The sequence below is a fragment of the Melanostigma gelatinosum genome (genome assembly GCF_949748355.1).
Source record: "Melanostigma gelatinosum genome assembly, chromosome: 7".
Taxonomy (NCBI): domain Eukaryota; kingdom Metazoa; phylum Chordata; class Actinopteri; order Perciformes; family Zoarcidae; genus Melanostigma; species Melanostigma gelatinosum.
Window position 1 is genome coordinate 16,618,572 of NC_136640.1, and position 22,296 is coordinate 16,640,867.

General features: G+C 42.7%; 2 protein-coding genes across 7 annotated transcripts in view; one reads left to right on the forward strand and one right to left on the reverse strand.

The window, feature by feature from the left end:
• Positions 1-5,184, forward strand: part of synrg (synergin, gamma) — a gene marked incomplete at its 5' end in the record, with an annotated part of 31,338 nt that extends 26,154 nt beyond the window's left edge. For 4 of the 6 annotated variants that reach the window (XM_079272381.1, XM_079272382.1, XM_079272385.1 and 1 more), the window contains one exon: positions 4,206-5,184. In XM_079272381.1, the coding sequence (XP_079128507.1) occupies positions 4,206-4,337 (132 nt within the window). In that variant the 3' untranslated portion in view covers positions 4,338-5,184. Of the gene's footprint in view, positions 133-4,205 lie in introns of those variants that run through there. The other 2 variants (XM_079272383.1, XM_079272384.1) reach the window with 1 other exon arrangement.
• A 7,089-nt stretch (positions 5,185-12,273) lies between these two features.
• dusp14 (dual specificity phosphatase 14) lies at positions 12,274-17,904 on the reverse strand. Its single transcript, XM_079271675.1, has 2 exons — positions 17,832-17,904; positions 12,274-13,142 (listed from the first exon to the last, which is right to left on the reverse strand). Exon 2 carries the CDS (start codon positions 13,037-13,039, stop codon positions 12,410-12,412), a length of 630 nt encoding a protein of 209 aa, XP_079127801.1. The 5' UTR covers positions 13,040-13,142; positions 17,832-17,904; the 3' UTR covers positions 12,274-12,409.
• Between the last annotated feature and the right edge of the window lie 4,392 nt (positions 17,905-22,296).

Genomic DNA, 22,296 nt, shown 5'->3' on the forward strand with positions numbered 1-22,296 from the left:
TCATAGACACACTGTAACAGAATCAATGTCCTGTCAAGCTTTCTGTTTCTCACGCGGCACATAGTGCAGTTTGTAATGACGCTGTGATTTCAGAGGGTTAAGTGTAGACACAAGCAGCTCCTCACTTCAAACCAATGGCCGATGGTGAGATCAGCTGTAGATAGTTGTGTGTTTTCTCCAACTCGCTGAAACTAAACCCAGGCAAAGACTCACTGTTCTCACCAGCTGATCTTTTTATGTATGTCAGTGCTGCGATTTAGTTGTTGGGAGTTAGTTCTACTATTAGCTTAGCTTGTTGGTACTTTTAACGTTACAAAAGAGAAAAGGTTTTTAGGATGAGTACCTGGAGTTGCTTGAGTGTAATAAATGGCAGCAAAGAGCAAACATTAGCCTCATCACTGATAGCGAGGGTATGCTAGTTAATGTAGCCTGTAATTCCACAACACAAGTTATTTATAAGATCCTTGACTTCTGAATTAACTCTAGGTTACTAACTTCACTGTAGGCAGGGAGAAGAACACACTTTTAACTACACGTTTGCTCTTGTGTTTTTAAGAATAAGACACCACCCTTCAAGTTATTTTACTGCTGGGTGTCTTACTAGAGACCCATGTGCACCATTTCAACATGTGAAGAAATCCAATGCTTGACAGGCCTGACGTGTCTCCTTACAGTTGCTAAGCTGTGATTGGACGATCGACGGCCGGAGAAGGGCGGTCCCAGCTTTTGTACTGAAGGATGACTAGAAATAATAATATAATGTGATAACAATGTACACTCTTCAAATAAGTGAGAGAGGAGAGTCGTCACTTTGACACCTCAGGGTGGGGTCCTCGCACTCTGGGATTGGTTTCTTCGAGGTCACACATCTCGCCACTTTGTCTTGGACGGGTTTAATTTTCTACTCTGTCGCCTCCAACGCGAGGCGAGCGCTCATCTCTCCACCTGCAGCTAACAACCATCGGTGTTTCTGATAAGTGTTGAACTCTGAACAGGGGGCTGTGTGTGTGTGTGTGTGTGTGTGTGTGTGTGTGTGTGTGTGTGTGTGTGTGTGTGTGTGTGTGTGTGTGTGTGTGTGTGTGTGTGTGTGTGTGTGTGTGTGTGTGTGTGTGTGTGTGTGTGTGTGTGTGTGTGTGTGTGTGTGTGTGTCTACATCCCGGCCTACGGTGGCTTTGCTTTTCATCGATGTGGGTCGTTAATGGTGTACTTGGACCTTGCGGTTTAGAGGGCAAGCTCAGCCAGAAACCAGATGGATGGCTCAGGCAAGATGTGGCTGACGGAGAGGCATCTGGGATGCAAGCAGATGTGGCTTACACATTAGTCAAAAGCGGGGAGTACAACTGACAATTAGCCTGGCAAACACACACACACTCTCTCTCACTCTTATGTGCATATCAGCAGGCTGAGAATTGATGCGGTTTTATTTTGTCTCCGTGCCACTAGCATGAGATTAATAACCCATCTTTTAATTGCATTTTAGTTTTTGGCAGAGCCACGCTGGTAAGTATGAATAAAAGCCAAGTGAAGAATAGCATCCCCTCAGAGTACAATGAAGTGAAAGCACAGCAGACGGCGCTGATTGTTGCATTGTCCTTCAGTGAAGAGGTGCTGATTTGTTTTTCAACCAAGGTGCTGAAAGGGAGGAGATGTTGGTGTTGCGTCAAAGAAATGTGACGGCTGAAGAGCTTGATTGCTCCTGCTTACTTCTGGCTGTGAATTAAAACATTTTCAAAAGCTTCTGGAAAATCTGTATCCCATTTGTTGATACAAATTGACCCAAAAATCTTTTTTTTTTTCCAATTTCAGTCTCACCTTGTCGCTGTTGGAGTGATCATTTTGCGGGAGTCAGTGATGGGCAACTGGCAGCAGCTTCATCTCAGCTCAGTTTGTCACTCAAAGGCAGCCGCAGTTATGGTTTATCATAAGTGAATCTTTTCAGCTGATGATGCTCCAGCGCATCGCCCAAATGATAAATGTTAATTTGAGCAATTACGGGGAGCAGCACTGGAAAGGATTTTAAGTTGAATAATTTTGCATATCTGGCTATTTATATGAATGCAGGTTTCTGAAGTGCCCAGAGGATTTGGGTTGATTGTTCTGTGTAGCTTTTACTCCAGGAGGTATGACAGCAGCACTAACAGAAGTTTGGATCCAAGCTTCGGCAGCTTTTTCTGCAAATGTTCCCATGCGCAAAAATTTGAATTCGTAAATCTGTTGTTTTTTTTTGGTGGCCCAGCTCTGTCACAGCTCGCTGTATTGTGCCTCGGGTTAGCAAGGTTCCTACACAGCGAAATAAATTCCTTCGGTAATACCAAGCCTGAAAAGAGCTGCGTGCATGTGGAAGTTATTCAGTCAGAAATAGGTTAAGACGCAGGCTTCTGTCTGACCTCCACAGTCTGGATGTGACGGTAACATCAGCTATTTAAACCCAGCTGGAATGACTTGCTAGTTTATGATTTGAACCACCAAACAGGATTTGTTTTGTTGTAATCTGAAGAAATGCACAATTTCTTACGTAAACAAGATACTGTAAACGTGGAATTTATCTCGGGAAAATATAGAAACAGCAACCAAGCAAGTAATATATATGCAGCGGTTCCGAAACAAAAGGATTTAACAGGAAGTGTTTCAAAGTAAACTTGATTTATAGTTAAGAAGCTCAGAAGCAGAACAATGGCATTTGATGACCATATTTTCAACATAAAACCAAACTGAAATCTTGCACATACGTCAGTGTCGTACGCGGCTTTCCAAGTGAAGTGCCATCGCAGTAATGGTGTACGCCTGAGATGCACTGATCTGCTACTGTGAGCATGCTGAACACACAGTAATCCATCAATATTACAGATCAATCGAGGCCAAATCTCTTGAGTTTTGAGATTGCAGATGTGTAGGAGCCCCGAGGGATAAGAACAGGGATCCTTTCATGTCTGGGAGAAGGGAGCTCTTTTGTGGTGATACAGCTGATGTGAGTGTTTGCTTGCTGCGCTCTCTGTGCACACTTTGCTCTGGGCTTTGCATGAACATGCTGACTGCTCTTGTGCTTACAGGCGTTGATTAAAGCCACTGACGGGAGGTTCAGGGTAAATATGCCTCATTTTTTTTTTTTTTTAACCATTGTAGAGCAGAAGTATAGAAAGCCAGATTGTAGACTGAGGGTAGTTTTTAATAATATCTAACCTGCTCAGTCTGAATCCTTAACCTTTATTTGCACCTACAAAGGTCAGTTGCAATACAAGAGTTGTAGTTTTATCTGAGCAGCTCCAGCTGTAAAGCATGAATACTCTCATTTATGTTCAGAGTAGAGTTACAAGTGGCTGCCTGTCTAAAGGCTTAACAATACACATCTGTCTCGTTAAAAAACGACTAAATCGGCCCACACTCGCTACCATACAGGTGAAGTCTGAGAAGGAGTCGGGCGTGTGTAGAAATGCAGCTTTGAGAGGGAAAGGCTCTGCAGTGAAAGGAGGCGGCATCACGGTGTGACCACCCTTTCATTGAGTATCCTCCTCTAACGTTGTGGAAACAAGTAGGCCAGGGCACGAACGAGCTCAGGAAGGAAAAACAACAGAGTGTAAATGTGTCATTCAGTTTGCTCGAGGAAGCCCTTCATCCGGCCGGGCGTATGCGCTGCAGACGGCGTTCGGGCAGGTGGAGATGTGTTTGACTGGATCGCGTGCCGCGGCGGTGTGTTTGTATGCAGTTGTTGCTTTCTGCATGCGTCTCCCCTCTGCTTCTGTGTGGGAGGCTGTGATTCACTGCACATGACTCATTCCTCTCTCCCGGCTTCAGCTCCCAGTATTTCACCACGGATGCAAACTGTTAAACCGCACATCACACACACACACACACACACACACACACACACACACACACGCGCAGCACTCGGCACTCAATTGGGGATCAGACCGCCAGCTACAGTGTGCATTTAGATCAGTTTAAATAATACGTTCAAAAACATTTCAGCTTTCAGTCACAAAAGCAAATCGTATTATGAAGCAACAGGTTTCAAACTTACAACTCTAGAAGGCTCTTTCAGTTCAGTCGTCGGCGCGATAACTTGTATCCGCAGCGTAAAGGCCTAATGAATTGTCTCACTCCTTGTCTATATCTTCCACATCTATCCCTCTTCCTCCCGTGTGCGCAGATGGGTTGATTGTCTCTGTGATTCAGGGGTGTAATATCTTCCCTTTCAACTCCGACAGGCGTTCAACTCGGAGACGGACAACTTCAAACTGCTGTACGGGGGCCACCAGTACCACGCCAGCTGTGCCAATTTCTGGATTAACTGTGTGGAGCCCAAACCCCCCGGCCTCATCCTGCCCGACCTGCTCTGAGCTCTACGGGGGCACAAGCTGGTCAATGTCAGATAGGGAGAGCAAAGACGCTGCAAAGACTGAGAGGACGACGTTCAAAGTCACTGGATTCCTCTGTATTTATGTATCTTATCTTATCTCTGTCACTCAGATCTGGTGGTTCGTTAAAAGATTTTGTATAAATATTTACCATCTACGTTGTTGTTGTAAACTTTTTATTCTCCCACATAAGTGACCTAAACACGGGTCAGCTGTACAGGTCATATTTAAATCGGTTATGAGCAATGTGTCGTATGGTTTCCACTGATGAAAAAAGTAAATTAATTCGTAATCTCTTGTCAGTGACTCATATTTAAATTATTAGGTGTGCAATATATAATCTGGAGTTTTGAATGTTGCTTCTGTTTGAGAGGGTTTTTATTCACGACTTCCTTTCTTCCCACTGACCCGGAGCTGTTGAATCACGAGCCTACTATCGTACCTGAATTACATTTGTGGGTCAGGTGCGATCGATGAAACTCTGCGGCTGCTCTGGTTTTATTAGGAAGTCTTTAACATTTGAACCGAGGCTGGCGGGATACGTTTTCCTGACTTTGAATGTTTTTTGCACGGTTGAGGAGATTTCAGTACCTCCGGGGGAATCTAAGATGTATATTTTATTGGAGGAAAGAGTCGTGAAGGGAATCATGTTAACGGTGTTTTTGTGTCTTTGTTGCGTGCAACTAGAACTGAACGTCTGGAAAAAGTTGACTGATTCTGAACTGGAATTGCAGCAGCACTTTTTGTATATTGCAGTGTCATGCTGTAGCATTGTAACTATGACTAACTGTAATGTGAATGTGATGTAAATAAATATGCATACAGTTTATTTAAAGTGTCAGATTATTGTATATTTCTCATTTTTTAAAAAGGCTGTCTTTGAACAGCGCTCACATTAAGTTTTTTAATCACTTTAATTAACAGTGGTGATTCAATCAGCTCAAACTCTTTAAAAACAGTGTGCATACCGGCTGTTATAAGAGCGATACTAAGAGGAGGGGGATGCTGTTTGTCTTTGTGTGTATAATAATATGTCTAAAACTTAAAAACGAGAGCAAAAGTGTCAGTAATGGATTAAACTGCTCTGACATTAGCATGCACGGCTGAATGAGTTGCTGGTGTTCATTTTACCAAATTCATTGGTTATTACTCTTCCTCAAATCCAGTGGTATACAAAAATATATAAAACTAAGACCCTTTAAAAAAGTCTAACCATATTTCGAGGAATTAGTTATATATTTTGTGACACTACTTTGTACAGTTGTATGACTTTATGACTTAATATATATCGTGACATGTTTCGTGACATACTCTACTGTGACATTTTCATGGCATATAACATTTTTATTAACAATACGATGGAATTTTTCTGGTATTTTTGTGACGTACTTAACGATGACATTTTTATTACATGTCAAATGCCTTTTAATGACATTCTACAGTCCAGGGATTCCCAAAGTGTGGTGCGCGCTCCCCTGGGGGTGCGCGCGCTGCCTCTAGGGGGTGCGCGAGAGGAAAAATGTAATGGTGGTCTAATGGTGTAATAATTAATATTAAATATAATTTTCACAAAATAAAAACATGAATGTAATAGACTGTCTCATGTTTGTCGTTCTGTTGTTGACAATGATATGTCCCTTGAGGGTTGCCGTAGCGAAGGCGCAACCCCCGCCTCTGGCCAAAGGAGAAAACAATAATAAAGATGTAAATTAAATGTGATAATCTGCCTCTGAGCCTGTGCGTGTGTGCTCGTCATCCTTTTTGCTCTTTAAAAGTGACGCCTTGTGTAACTGAAAGTTATTGAAACTTTGTTGCAGTGTTTCAGGGCGTTTTCACACCTTCAGTTCGTTTGCTTTGTTCTGATTCAGGGATTAATATGATACAATGTTGCAGTTTCCCCTTTGTTCGGTTTGTGTTCACACTGCAACATTTAACAGCGGACTAAATATTGTAAACTAACGCCACGCGCGAGCAAACTGTTCTCTCATTGGTCCGATTTCTATGCGGCTATAAATAGGCTCTGCTGCTTCTTTTTTTAAGATGTGGGGGATTGGGGGGTGCGTGAACCCGGTCGGGATGTAGAAGGGGGTGCGCGGCCTAAAAAGTTTGGGAACCGCTGCTATAGTCTATACTATGACTGTTTTCTGACCTGCTATAATATCATTTATGAAGTTTCTTTTTTATGCCATACTATGATAAGACATTAATACATGCGTTACTATGCTGTGACTTGTTTATGATTATCTATGGCATGCTGTATAATTTGATAACGGGACGTTTTATGACATCTATGGCCTTTTTATGACATAAAATGTCATAGATGTCATTACAGCATTGAAATAAGTCATTTAATCCACATGGCTTTTCATCTTATTTCACATGCCTTCTCTGCCAAATGCATGAATGTTGCTTCACATTAATCCCCCCCCCCCCCCCCCTCAATCATCATTTTTAATGTACTTTCTCTCCGGCCGGAGAGGCCTCATCTCCATCAATTCACGACAAAATGGAATAAATTCTACTTCGACAAGCCTGCCGGGCATTACTGGCGGTTCAGCTCATTCAATCAAATGAGATGCCTTGGGGCTGTGGAACCAGTCTCATTATCGTTCTCACACTTGTGTTCAGGTGTGCTCTCCAACATCCATTTCATCTCTCGCTGTTACCTAATTCATTTCCTGCAGAAAATGATTTCCTCTCCGTGAACAACGGGACTACAGAAAATCACAAATGCTGAAATCAATTACTGAATAAAGCTTGTAATTTGAAATGCAGACCACCTGTGCCCGTCATCTTCACGCCTATTGTCTGAAATGCTGAAATCATCACTGCATGTTGTATTGCCTGCTGCTCTTTGGTATTTCATGACCATGGGCAATTACATTGTTGTTTAAAAACAGCTGCTTCTGCACATGATTGCCTTAACTCTTGTGAATAGAGTTGCTTCCTGCTTTACCCTCTTCTGATTACATTTTCATGTTACTGTGTTAGGAAGAGCTTAACATTTTTAATGTTGTCTTCTGTTCATGATCAATAACTACTTCTAGATTTTACAGGCTACATCCACACTACTCCGTTTCTATTAGAGGCCAAAGGTGATATTTGAGAGTTTGAAAAATCTGATCGATCTATTTGCTCCCCCCCCCCCCCCCCAACATACACATAACAAATAATTAATAAAAAATAAATTGACTTGTCCATCAACAGAAAATTACCCAGCATCAATTCTTTATAAACAAAACCAGTTATCGAATGTCAAACATTCACTTGTTCCAGCCTCACATATGTAAGTATCGCCCCTGCTTGATAGAGTTGTAAATTATATACTTTGAAATGATTTCAGACTGTTGGACAAATCAAGACACTGGAGATTTCACCTTGGCCACAGTGGGATTATCACTATTTTACATTTCATATATTTTACAGACTATACGATTATTTAAATTGCTATATGACGAACACAAAATAATCATTAGTTGCAAAATAATTGTAAATGAGCTATGCATTGAACAGGACATTTTACAGTTGAAAAATAAACAAGTCAGTGCTCTCTAGTGGACAAACTATGTAATGTTGTTCCGGGTTCTCATTGCGTCAAACACAGACATTTCTTTAAGGCAATTATTTGTGAGCCCTACAATTAAAATCGATGGTAATTTGGGGGGACTGCAGATTGTGTGTTCTATATTTGTGTTATGAATTATTTCTTATTATTACAAATACTACAACATAATCAAAACCAACCACGTGTAAGTATTTCTCTAAATGCTTTGTGACTTCCCTACCTCGTCTGTGGCACTCATCCAAACCCATTTGTTCCCACTTGTGACATAAATCTTTAAGACCAGGTCACGCATACAGTTTGCAGTATGAAACAGATTTTCATGGGATTTGCTGACAATAAGAACATTCCACTTTAGTACTAGTTCTCTCTTTCATAGTTAGATGGCCCACCAGCAGTTAAAAGAAAGCACCGAAAGGCTGAATTTCACCATTAATGGACCTAAGCACACATTCTAGTCATCTTCACTATCCGTGGCTCACAGTCTTCTTCCTCAGTGCCTATCAATCAGTTCATCCAGTTGAGGCGTTAAAGGCGATGGCCATGATGAGTCATTGTTTACAGAGACGGCACACTCATTCAGCTGCTCACTGAGGAAGAATGACTTCACTACAGACAAAACTGTATCAGGCAACATCTCCCACTGCATTATCGATGTTCCTCATTCCAACTGAGAGGCTTTTTTATTCTCTCTGCTCATTTCAGTTATGGATTCTTTATATCACTGCTTCACTTCTATATTTTTATGATCTAGACATGAAGAACTAGCATCATTTAAAACCTGTACTCTCCGACATTTATTGAGGTTTAAAAGTACTGTTGGCAGCCAAATAATCAGCATTCTGTACGTGGCTTTTTATTGCAACTAAGAAATACATACTTTGAATTACATCCAACAGCATATGCTGCTGTGTGGCCAAATCAGGTTGTCAAATTATAACTGAAACGAGGGCGGCAAGCAGCAGCGTGTTTAATACCTGGCCTTGTGCATATGGTCTTATTAAAATGGAAATGCAGGGTTTACACCTATTGATATGGGAGTAGTGCTGTAGCTCATGGTGATTATAGTGAATCATTAAAGGCTGTATAATGTAAAGCCCAGAGAAGCCGTGATTCTGTAATTCATTGCCGCTATACAGCAGATGTTCATATTTGCTTTGAGTGGTTGAAATAAAACCTGCACAGTCAGATATGCAAAACTGTAGTAGTGCTGAAATATATTACTTTCCCACATATAAGTTATTGCTCTAATTGTTGAGCTGCATTTCTTGTACATTTTGTCTTTTTTAATGCTGTTTCACAGCCCTCTCCACGCTTCAGAATGCTATCACATATTCATGTGAAAAAAAGGTCATCATATTTTAGATAATTGACACACATTCTGCCAAATATTAGTCGGCTCCAGTCTCTCAAACGTAAGGATTCAAATGAATGAATTTCTGTCTTTCTATCATCACAATCTGAATACCCGGTATAGGTTTGAACTGTTGGTTAGACCAAACCAGCGATTTGAACATTGGCCCCTCCACTTATTTCTGAATTTGTATAAACTAAACATTAAATCGACAACAAATGAATACATGTTGTAATTAACAGTAACACACAGCAGTTTGTTGCAGCTTACCCGTGTCTGATGTCATCTCCAAAAACGTAATCATCGTTGTTTGTTCTGTGCCACTGGAGCCAGGCCTGCCCGATGCTCAGGGCGATGCAGATGGCTCTGCTGGTGAAGGATGTTTACTTTTAGTGCTTGGTTATGCCCTGGAAGCGTCATGTGCGTAGTTATGGGGGGGGCAGGAGGAGAAGATGATTCATGTTTTGCCGTGAGAAAATAGTGTGCAGTGTAATTTGGGCATCTCCGTTGTGGTTGGCCCGTCATCAGCGGTCTCTCCGGGTAATGGCATTTATTGTGGAGACCACTGCGGAGGTCCCTCAGAAAGTGTGGGCACAGGACAAATGGCGCTCATCAATAATCTGCCTGCTGCGCTGTAGCCACAGCAAAATGAAATGAATGATAGAACCTCTCTTTGTCTCTTGGGAAAAAAACGACCACGCATAACTGAGATCAAGAGGTGTTTGGAGAGGAAACGCTGCAATCTGTTCCTCAGAAATGTTGTAATTACAAAACAAATAGATTGTTACTCCAGTAAAAGCTAGAAATAGTGTGTGTTAGAGGTGTGTTTCTTCTGTTAAATTTAACCACATTTGAACAAAAACAGTGACATGAGATCTTTTTTCTTGTTATCATTTTAATATGACCGTCTTGGGGAATGAAATGATTAGAAGTCAGATTACAGAGCATCTTCCTCCTGCTGACAATTATTGACCCCTGACCTTTCATTTTTTGATTATTATTGTAATGGCACAAAAAATCTATTATGGCATCGTTGAAAAAAAAAAAAAAGAATTGTGGCACTGATCCCCGTGGGTTGAAAATGTCAACTGTCACATCCGACATCACTGAGCGTGCGGTCTGTTATAGATGGCCGCACAGAACAGCGGTGTTCTACTGCATTAGTGTAGGGGTGAGAGTCAAGAAGGTAAATCACAATACAAAGCTACAGCGACAGAGTCATCTGACACATCTATAGTGCTGAAGCAATGAGGTGAGATTAGTTGATAGAAGGAAAATAAATGCTTTTTCTATTTATATCTTTTGGACTGTTTGTCGGACTGATAAAGCAATTTGAAGACGTCCGTTTAAATACGTCACACACCGGCCACTTCACGTAGCATTGCATCATCAGACGCGTGCAGATTGTCTCTGGACCACACAGGGGGGCACGCTATACAGAAGAAGCAGTCATTTTATGGTAGCTTCGAAGTGCCAAATTGAGATCAAATTGAAGCTCCTCTGATCGGTTAATTAATGTGAGACGGTGGTGGCGAGAATTGATGTGCGACTGGTGTGCAGGTTTACATCAAAAACAAGAGGTGCAGGTGTTTTGACGCATGTCATATGCTGCTGGTTTGTGTTTCACCATTTCCTAATGTATTAATGAATCAAGAAAAGGTAACCTGTGAAGTTTGATCAGTCGTAGTGCTTTATTTCACGGGCGGCCTTGAGTCGCAGAGCGCCTGAGCTCACACCATCTCTTTATTTCTGCTGTATCCCACTAACATCGCAGCTCCAGTTACACTGCTCGATACAAATACGTAAAAACTCGGCTTTGTCAATGTGAAAGGGAGGAAATGCATTTAACATTTGTATTCGTTAAACCCTAAGGATACACAGAATGTGTTTTGGTGCGTAAACATTTAGTTTGTTTACAAGAAAACTCAACGGAGTACCTTTAGGATGAAAATATACCACGAAAATAGCAAGAAAACGTTTCAACAAGCCAAACATTCACTGCACCGTGTCCTGTTATGTGATAATATTGGTGGCAATGTCTCGGCGTGCATTGTGATTTACTGCAGTATGTTCTTTTTGGTCTCACCTCGACAACAACTTCATAAGCGTGGGGACAGGACGTGCAGCAAAGTAAACGTTTTCAACCAGCAGCAGCAATAGCTGAAGTAGGATCTTCAGCCTGTGTGACGACGCTCTTTTAGGCAGATTTACAAAGAGAAATAAAATGTCTTTTCTGTACTGCCAGGATTTTTTGCAACCTATCGACGAAAGGCAAAAAAATGTAGGATAGAAAATACTGTTCCAAGCATCTATCGTAGAGCTACCAATTCCCTTGAGGCGGCAGATCTTTTTTTGTTAATACAGCATCAAACAGCACTACAATAACATAGTGTGGTCACAGGATGAAACAGTCAAACCTGTGGTACACAGGAGCTTTCCCTAAATCTTGACTTTTCGCTTACTTCCTCTAGATGTTCAACTGTAAGAAGGTAGATGTAACAACATCTTTAAACGTTGAGTTAAAGTGTGCCATTTGTTCCTCACTATCAGTACATTTCATTCAAATAATGTGTCTGCATCTATTTTTTTTTCTGTACACTTATCTTATATGCTACCATCGATTGAGAGCTTGCTGCTGCCCTTCACACTAACGATTACTGCACAACTGGCACAATACCACCACATGACATCATCACGTCAGGAGAAGGACTTCGGTCACATCACTGTCAGAGCTGCAGTGTCTCGAGAACGGCCACAACCTTCACCGAACGCTCGTCCTCCAACGGAACTGGAATATAGACACCGAAACAAGATCAGAGAGTGGAAGTTGGTGCCGTTTATCTCCAGGGCTGACATCATTGTAGTCCCGATTGATCCTTTGGTCCGAAGGATTCTGGGGTTGAAGTCGCTTTGCTCCCGCACAAAGACTACATAGAGGCAACTGGTTGGACAAACAGCATCAACAACCAGCGTTTGGTCTCCCTCTGTCCAAACGCACCAGTATTCATTACATAAGCCTCACACAGACGTACACTCACATGCGTCTCACTTCGCCTGTCCTGAACATGCACGAAGCTGCAGTCCAGGAGGGCAAAAGTGCTCATCTTGACTTCCTCCTTGACCTCTCCACTGTGGTTCTTAAAGGCCCCAGTACGGAGCCAGGCTCCTGCGGTCCCTCTCGTAAACATCAGGAATGACCCCGTAGGGCGTCTGCACCATCTTAACAGAGTTTCGACCGAACAGCTTCCTCTCGTAGTCGATGAGCTGGCGCCAGAAGCCACCGTTGGGCCTGATGATGGGGCGGCGGGCTTTGACCCAGGCGTGGGCCTCGGCCAGAGACACGCGGTGATACTTCATGAGGTACGCCAGACACAGAGAGGCCGAGCGGCTCACCCCCGCCGCACAGTGCACCAGCACCGCGCCTCGCTTTCGTCCCACGCTGTGGATCTTATCGGCCACGCTGTCGAAGTACAAGGAGAGGGGGGAGTGGGGCATATCCGCCAGAGGGACCTTTACATACTCCATGTGAGGCCAGTTGAAGTTGGGCAGCTCGATGGTGGCGTTGACCACACAGGTGATGCCTTTAGACAGCAGCAGGCTGCGGTTGGATGCCACGTTCCCTCTGCTGAGGAAGAGGTTGGGGGTGATTTGCGCAATGCCCCCCAGCAGGCTGCTGTTCTCGGGGAGCAGCCTCGGCACCATAGTGGGCACCATGGTGCTACGATGGTGGTGGTGGTGGTGGAAGAAGCCTTGGCTGCGGGAACCCATCGAGGAATCAAGTGGGCTTCAAGAAGGATGCCAATGTTTTGTCTTTTGAACGCAAAATCTTCAGGAGCTCAGAGTCATAGCAGTGCAGCCAGCCAAGCAGCTCCTGTAACACACAAACAGATTTCCCTTTCAATCTAAATTCAACATTTTTCTACTTCACTGTTGGCCAAGCACAAACATACAATCACTTCACAAGGACGAGCAACGTCATTGCTGTTTGCAACGTGTTCAATTCCTTTTTTGCTGACACAGTTGTTTCCAGTAAATGCTATTCTGCAGTCTTTAAACTTTAAAAGAATGGAAAGATAAAACTGTCTAAGTTCAGACATAATAGTTCACTCATTCTAAATAAATGCTGCTGTGACCGACTGATCCACAGTCTTCACTCTACAATTACATTAAAAGGTTTTTCGTGAATCGACGGACAGATGAAAAACGTTTCCATCTCAAGCAGAGAGATCTCTGCTGAATGATTCTCGCATACAGATTACGTCTCTCGTCTCTTTGGCCATCGTGCTGTTGATGTCATTTCGGCACCAAATGGAAAGTAATCACATAAAATATGATCATGCATCTAAACTCTGTTAATCTATCTGCTTTTCCTTTTTGCAAAAAAAAAAAAAGATCATCTTCCGTTTATGAGCTCATGAAGAAAAAGATCTTATCTGAACCGTAACGTGACATGTCGGTCTGCACTGTATGTGATGGAAACATCCTCCTGTGTGAATACTTCAGTGATCAGCAGCGCGCTCACAGCTCCGGGCGCTACTTCACACACTGTTGCACTTGTCGTGCGTCATCCACACCTTGTGCACCGGTCTAGCTGGCAGCTCTTTTTCTCTCACTTTCTGCTCCAGTCTGGTTAACAAGACACGCGGGTCAACTGCTTTAAACTGGAGCTCAACCTGCGGGAAAAAAAAACACCACCTGATCACCTGCAGAGAGGCTGCCAACACGGATTGGGATTCTTCTCATTCATAAATTGTAACCAAAAAAACACGAGTGGAACGGCATGAATTTAAATACATTGCATAACTGACAATACACTGAAATTGTGCTGGTAGCTTTGTTATCCAACGACAGATTTCTGCTGCCTCATCCTTTAAATTAGTAGGTCCCGAAGCATCAGGGTCATGGTGGATTATTTAACCAGATAGAAGCCAAACTACAAATAATTGTGCTCCACAAAATGTTAGATTTTTCCAGAATTTGCAGAAATCTAATTATTACTGAATAATTTTGTCTCCCAGAGTGTTTTGAGCTTCAGTGTTTCATCGTCACCGTCCTCTACACCCTCTGCTCCTATCGAGCACAGCTTTGCCACCTCAGCATGGTCTGCTTCTCTTTCCAAAAAGCAACGAGAGAAAAAAGGATCACAAGCTAAAGCGACACCCTCCTCCCTGTACTCGTTCAGGCAGTTTCTCCCGATTGCCAATTACTCTGCACTTTGCCTCTGACATGGTTGCCGTGATCCACTGTCCAACACACCGTCAACACTGGTGATGAGACAACAGATACAGTGTGACCATCAAGACACCATCAACCCATTAAACCACATCAGGAGGTGGTCAGATAATAAGAAACAAGTCCTACATACAGTAAGTCCTACACCAGTGCTTTGGTAGTTCGTCTTGCACATTGTTAGTTAGAGCAGAGCAAAACGTGTGTAAGCCTTTGTCTTACTCAACTCAAACAATAGATTAATGAGTGACAGGAACATAACCGACAACTACTTTGATAATGAATCAAGTCATTTTCAAATAGAGAACATTCCCTATATTCAGAGAGGATTTGCTTCGTTTCTGTCTCATGTGACAGGACATTGAGTGTTTGAGGATATCAACATGTTTCCCTGTTTTATTTTATTGACCAACCAAATGGCAAATTGAATCTCGAAAATGATCTTCGGGTTAATTGATTATGTTAGTTGCAGCCTAGACTTAGCACCAACAGCGCACATGTTTTGAGAAACAAATTAAACTTTTAAAAGGATGCAGGAAATGCATTGTGTGTATGATATTAGACGCCCGTTTGATAACGGGGTTTATCTTACTCTAACCAATCAGTAGTGCTAGATCTGAAAAGGGGAACTTCGATGATGTCCTGCATGCATTGTTTGTTTTTCGGCAGGATGCACAGTCGATGCAGTAATTTGTGGAGGTAAGAGAAGATGTACGTCAGCTGACATAGGTACAAACTCTGTTGCTACGGCAACCTACTGACCACAGCACAAGACAGTCGACAGAGAAATGAAGCAGATGAGGGAAGGAAATATTCCCCGGACCTCCCCCAAAGTGCTGATGAACCACAGCGCCGGTCTTTGCTGAGTTTTGCTCCATCCGCATGCCCTGCTTGTTGTTATTTATACGACAAGCAGGACACGAGTGAAGCTGCACAGAGCGGAGGAGGGAGAAGTGTGCAGACAGAACAATCTAATGTCATGGTGGAGCTCGTGGGAATACTCTGCAGATCGCTGTCAATCTAATTTACCGTGATGACCGATTCTCCCCCAAAAAAGAAAACACTGAGGAAGGTCGGTAGCATTCAAAGGACAGAGAGGAGCATCGTTTCACAAATCAACCCCTCGTGTCTTCTTCTTCTGTTGATGTTACAAAAACAACCCGGCTATCAATCATTCAAGGTGGATCTGTCGACAGGTGGTTCCACCTCATAAATCTTTTTTTGCACATCTCCGTCTCTCTCACGCTCTCTCTGTAGGGAGGGAGGGAGGGAGGGAGGGAGGGAGGGAGGGGGGGGGGGATTCCTTGAGGGTCTGGTTCCACCTCCCGCTAACACAAAATGGAAACATGACCCACCTGCAGGAAAACTAGAGCAGCACAACCTGACGGCAACCTCACTCTCACAACTCTTTACGGTAGAAAGCTCGACGACAACCGAGATTCTGAGCTGAACCTGGCATCAAATTCTTGACTGACGCTCCTCACACCACAGAATCAAAACAGTGAAACAGCAGGAAAAGGTGCACAAGCAGACACGCAGCCCTCATCGGTGCAATCAAAGGCAATCCATCTCTTCTGTCTGGGTGATCTCTGAAAGTGACTCTGCTGCCAACAGTCTGGATAATTATCAGGAGAAAATGGGCAGCAATGACACGGCTTCTCACATTTATCTGAACACAACTGGTGCAACTTTACAACCCACAAACAAGGCTTCTGGGTAAAAAGGTTTACTGCAAAGGGTTCAAAAGAGCATGGTCAACAGTTTAGGGACAAATTCCTCTTGAGGACAGGGTTCGGCTTTGGCACCTTCCTGCAAACTGCAGCGACTGGGTGTCGCTCCCTCCAACCACAACGTTGCACCTCAGACACGAACACAAGAGCCTGAGACTCAAGGCCACATGTCATCTAGTGAGAGATGGTGAGTGTGCACATGCACTACAAAGCAAATAAAACACGGTGGCTGAAATGCCGTTGTTTTCAAATATATTACACAATGAAGCCTCTTGTATGTAAACATAGAAATCCATTTGGCTTAAAAAGCCACGTTTGTAGGAACAATTGCATCCATCACTCACTACAGCATGGATGAGACAGATACATCCAGTGACTCCACTTTAGGTTTAAACAATGCCACGCTGTTCAGATCTAAGGATCGGGGCTACAAGCAATGAATATCAAACAGAGCTGAAACCGTTAGTAGGTTCAATTTTGAAGTTAATCTGCAACCATTTTGAAAACCGATAGTTTTAATAATTTCTAAGCAAAAATACCGAAAGCCTGTACAGGCTCTAGTCGTGCTGGGCAATAATCAACATGATGATTTATCATCTTTCAATGGAACCACATCCTGATGAAATCATATATCATGATACACAATTACCTTGTCTAAATTGATGATAACAAGCACATAAATCTCATTTATTTTGCCCGAAAGTTCTTAATTAAATGAGACATGACTCAGTACTTCTCATTTGTCAAGTATTTAATTCACACAAGAGTAAACATGTATTTCATATCGACTATTTATATATTTAACTACCAGAAAACAGGCTTTATGAAATAACCTATATCGTTGTTGAGGATTTGGGCCGGGTCCTAAGCTCTAGCTTCCTAAATGGGAAATGTGCCGCTTTAGTTAAATGAACAATTAATTGTGTTTATACCGTACCAGTTAAGACACACCTTTTTATCATCATCATTTTCTACATTGTAGATTTAAAAAGTATGAAACATGTTCTATATTTTAGATTCTTCAAAGTAGCCTTTTTGCCTTGATGAAAGCTTTCACACTCTTGGCATCATCTATGACCAGCCAGCTATATTCAGAGTCACCTGGAATGCTTTTTAAACAGTCTGGAAGGAGTTCCCACTTAATATCCACACCGCCTTTTCATGAAAGGAAGTGCGACACCTCCGTGTGTGAAAATGTGGAGCTTTTAAGTGAATGATTGGCCACGAGTTTTATTATTTACGATTGGAGATGTGAAAAGGACTGCTCCTCTGCGCACGAGCGGCTCGTCATCGCGTGCTTATCGTTAACAATAGATTATTTGAAGAATAAAATATAAAAAGTGTGGAACGTTATGGTCCTTGTTTGAATACGACTAAACTAAGAGACATGTGACACACAGAAGTGTGGCAGGTGCCGCTCGTTTCTTCAATTTCACCCACATTACATCAGAAAACTGAACCGGAGGGTAAATGCTGTTGAAACATCTATTAAAACTGTGTGAATGCTTTGTTTGAATGTAAATAAAAAACAAACAAACATCTTATTCTAGGTCAGCAAGACGCCGATAAACTGCCTCCATCAGATGTAAAAGTCAACTTACCAGTGGACTCTCAGTCGGGCAGGGATGGAGGTTCTTAACGCGCCTTCACAGACGGCAGCAATCCGGCGAGCTGGTCTCACACTCCGGACATCTGTCTTCAGTCAGTGCGCTCTTACAGGCGAGAGGCCAGGTAGCGGGAGACCAACCGCGACACTCAACAACATAATGTGAAAGTCAACAGAAATACGAGCCATCAGCACATCCGCCTGCTTCTACACTGACGGTAGCGGCGTGCACCGGGCATCCTCCGTATGAGGAGTGATCAGTGCCACACGGGAGAGGAGGAGGAGGAGGAGGAGGAGGAGGGACATGCATGTCACCGAGATCGAAAAGTGGCCGATGGTATGCCACTGTTGTTCAGCGGTATACCGATGCCTGAACTTCAGATTATCACTGTTACATTAACACATTCCCATTGGGTCTACAATATAATATGCTGCTACTGAAAGCTGATTGTGCAGAATATATCTATATTTAAATTGTTGTTCCAATTAATGGTAAATTGAAAGAAACTAAAGACAAAGATATATTCTTTTCCAGCCAAACCCACCCACCTACACAATCTTTAAATATAATTAAATAAATACATTTAAAAAGCTACCAGCCAAACTCAGCATTTTAGGAATCCCCAAATTTCACATTTATTCTTTCATTTAACAGTTATATTTGACACCATGGTCTAGTTGTTGTTTGAAAGCATTCTCTACAATGATAAGTCTGTAATTAGTTGATAATACCAAACCACATTTAATTGATTCAGTTTATTTTTTATTTATTTTTAAATGTTTTTTTTAACTATTTCTCTATTACAAATCCAAACCAGCCTTAAAACTCCACAACATGATGTAATATCATGTCAATAGAAATTCTTGGTGTCCTTAATGATACAGCCCTGCTTATCAGTTTGATTCTTTTTTAAAATAGATTATACATTTACTTTCTGACAGATAAATGACGTGATGATAGATTGATCAATATGTGGACCGTTACCTTAACAGAATTTAACTTTAACATCTTGAAATGGGACCCGCCGCAGTGCCAGAGCGGGCTATAGGGGCATAAAGTGGGTGGGCCAATGGAACCTCACCCACTTCCTACCCCGGCATTCATGGGCCGTCCTACTTCTGGGGCCCTTACTCGGACCTCACCCTTCTTCGAACTCATTTGATCTCAATACACACGTTGGTTTCATGACTGCATCTTCCACGGTTGTGATGCTATCATGGGAACAAAATCTGTCCAGAGACAGAGAGACATTTAAACACCCGGCAAGGTCCTGAAAATGTGTATGTATGTAGTTTAACAACACCCTGACTCTCCTGTGATATTACAAACACTTATAGGTTTTCTTCCTAAACCTTCTAGTACACAGACAGCTGAACCTGATAAGGTAGCTGCACATACAACACTTTATTTGAATGCCTGCAGGGACCTGTGTGATCATGTTGCAGGTCTTCAACTTATAAAACCCAGAGAGCAAACTCAGAGTTGGAGATGCAATAAACAATGTAGGATCACACCCAAAGTGGCAATATGTTTCCATTTCAGTTGTTATCTAATTGTTTTACACACACTCAAATGCGCACATTACCAATTTAAATGTGGGCTACAGGCGGGAATGGAAAACAAATATACTGTCTGTTATAAAGGTCTGTTATTTTAAATCTCATTATGACCTGCCCTGGAGAAAAAAGTGCTTGATATCCCTGCAGACCTGGACACCCGTAGACGTTTCCACCATCTATATGCCCACAATTGGAGACCTTCAAGACTGCAGCTGGGCTGTCTGCGCAGCCCTTTGTGTATGTATCCGTGTACAAAACCATAATTAGACATGCCTTTCAAAGTCAGTCCTATTCCAAGGGGCTCCTGGGGGAGATATTACACGATCCATAATCCCGTGCCCCCTGCCTCAGAGTCACTCCTAATTACATTGCATTCAATTCAATCAGCTGGAAACAAACAGCCGCAGTACCAGGCAGTGCAAACTGGTGCAAAGGTGACCGTCTGCACAACGAAGGAAAACAACTTTTTACCATCTGCTTAATTAAAATGCTGGTCATCAGAGATGAGAGCTAATGTTGATTCAAATGAACCGGAAGAGATGAGGAAATGGTGACGAAATGAACAGAATGAGCAAGAAGTGAAAAGGAAAAAAAAGTGGCAACCTTGAATTTGAACAGTGAGATGCGAGCGAAGGATCGATAAGACGGATAGACGGACAAGAGTGAGGAAGATTGAGCTGCAGGCTGGAGACCACGACTGTGGTTCAGACTGAAATGTCAGATGAGTCAGAGGGATTCTGGGAAGACGCTCCTGTTTAATATGGCTGCCATGGAGGCTGAACATTTACAATGACACCATCACCGTAATAACAAGCACCTGAAGCCATGTTCTGACGGAGCTGTCTGCTCGGAGTGAAGCGGGTAGTGACATTGATTAACCCTGACCGCCTGTTACACAGAGCAACTGATATAGGCTCGAAAAGTGCAGACGGTGATTTAACCGTGAAATCCTTTGCACACCTCTCACACATACGGACATAATAACCTGTGCTGTTCAGTTTTGGCACTTTCTTAGAGGCAGCAGAGAACCGTCAATCCTGATCGTAAACTATGACTACAGCGATTCTATTCAGGCTGCTTAAGAACAATCCTTGAGGGAGAATGCTGAAGATGACGGCAAGCATGGAAGCAGAGAAACACCAAGTGGTGTCTGGAAATATTGGCACAAGCTAAGAGTCCAGATGAGCTCGTCTGCTAATAAGTTGATGGATGATTATCCCTGAGAAAGTAAATCTCCACGATGATCCTAGCTGGCTTGTAACACGAGAGACGTTTATTTCAGTCTGTGCTGATGTGTGTGACTGACAGGCTGACGGTTGGTAAGATGAGGAGAACGGAAAGTGTTTTCTGGTCAGCAGTGATGGAGATGCTAAACCAGGCGAGCAGGAGGGAGGAGGAAGGAGGGAGAAAAGGGGGGGAGGGGGGGGCCCGCTGATCCCACAGGTGGCTCCAGCTGTGACGGTCGTAAATAGACATGCATGGGGGATCTAAGTGTTTGCTGTGGCAACACGTGAGCGCAGCATGGAGCCTCCCTCTGATCAGTGATGCTCTGACATCAAACAAACACATTTGCTGCTTTGCAAAAGGAACGAGACCTGAGACGCCTCACACACACACACACACACACACACACACACGCGCACACACACACGCACACACACACACACACACACACACACACACACACACACACACACACACACACACACACGCTCTTCCATGTTAGTGAGAGAAAGCACGTACACGGATGGGTGGGGGGGGGAGGCTCTGGTTAGTCACGACTCCTCTGTCCAGCAAATGAGCATGAGCAGCAGGGTGAACGTCTCCCTCCCTCCCTCCTCCTCCTGTCCCTCCCTCCCTCCTCCCTCCTCCCTCCTCCTCCAGACTTCAGCATGCCACAGACCTGGTTGCTAAGGTAACCTCTTGTGTTGATGGGTTCACCACTACCGAGCAATGAGGGCAAATTAAGAAGGGCGGGCGGCTCGTACACTGTTTGTCCTTTTAAAAAGAGGGTTACAACAACACAGAGCAAAGACGTGGGAGACATCTTTTACACGTTTCACCCTGAATAGCAGCAACTGCAAACAAAATAAATAGATAACATAACACCAGCAGAGAAGCTTTTCTGAGATGTCCCTGTTTCTCTTTCATTTCCAAAAACATGGTGGCATATTTTCGCTGTTCTAATAAAAAACAAATGTCTATCTTAATACCATGCAAATCATTACATATAGATATAATTGACGGGAAATTAACATATCTTAATGGAGATCCATCATTTCCTCTGGATTATCTCCGTGTTCTCTCACATAAATATATTGAAATGATGGAAAATAATCAATCTTGATTCATTTATGTGATCCTGATTATCTATCTTTTTTAAATGTATTTTGTAAAAAACAACTATTGATAGAATAATTATACCACACTATATATACCACTTCTATCACCTACAAAGCCTAAAAAGCCAAAAGCAAGCAAACAAAAATAACACACACCAATAATAATACAAACAACATAAAACCTAAACAATAACAAATACTAACAAAGACTGAAGAGTCCTGAATTGATGTAATTTCCTCTTGTAATAATTAAGTCTCCCCTGCCTATTTTCAATGAAAAGATGACAAGCCAACAAAAAGCAACAAAAGTCAAACTTCTGACATCTTTTGACTTCACAAAATGTTGTTTTTAGCCAATAGCAGAACAGTGTTTAAGGCCAAGATGGCTTCCTCTCCTTAAATCACCAAGTATTATTGTTTGTGGGAACATAAACACCCACAAGACAACAACATGAGGACAAACCCCCCAAAAAGCATCATATCCTCCATATCATCATTACAAAAACATGCATTTTGAGTCTTTCTCTCCGTGTGTGATGTTTATAAGACCACCATCGA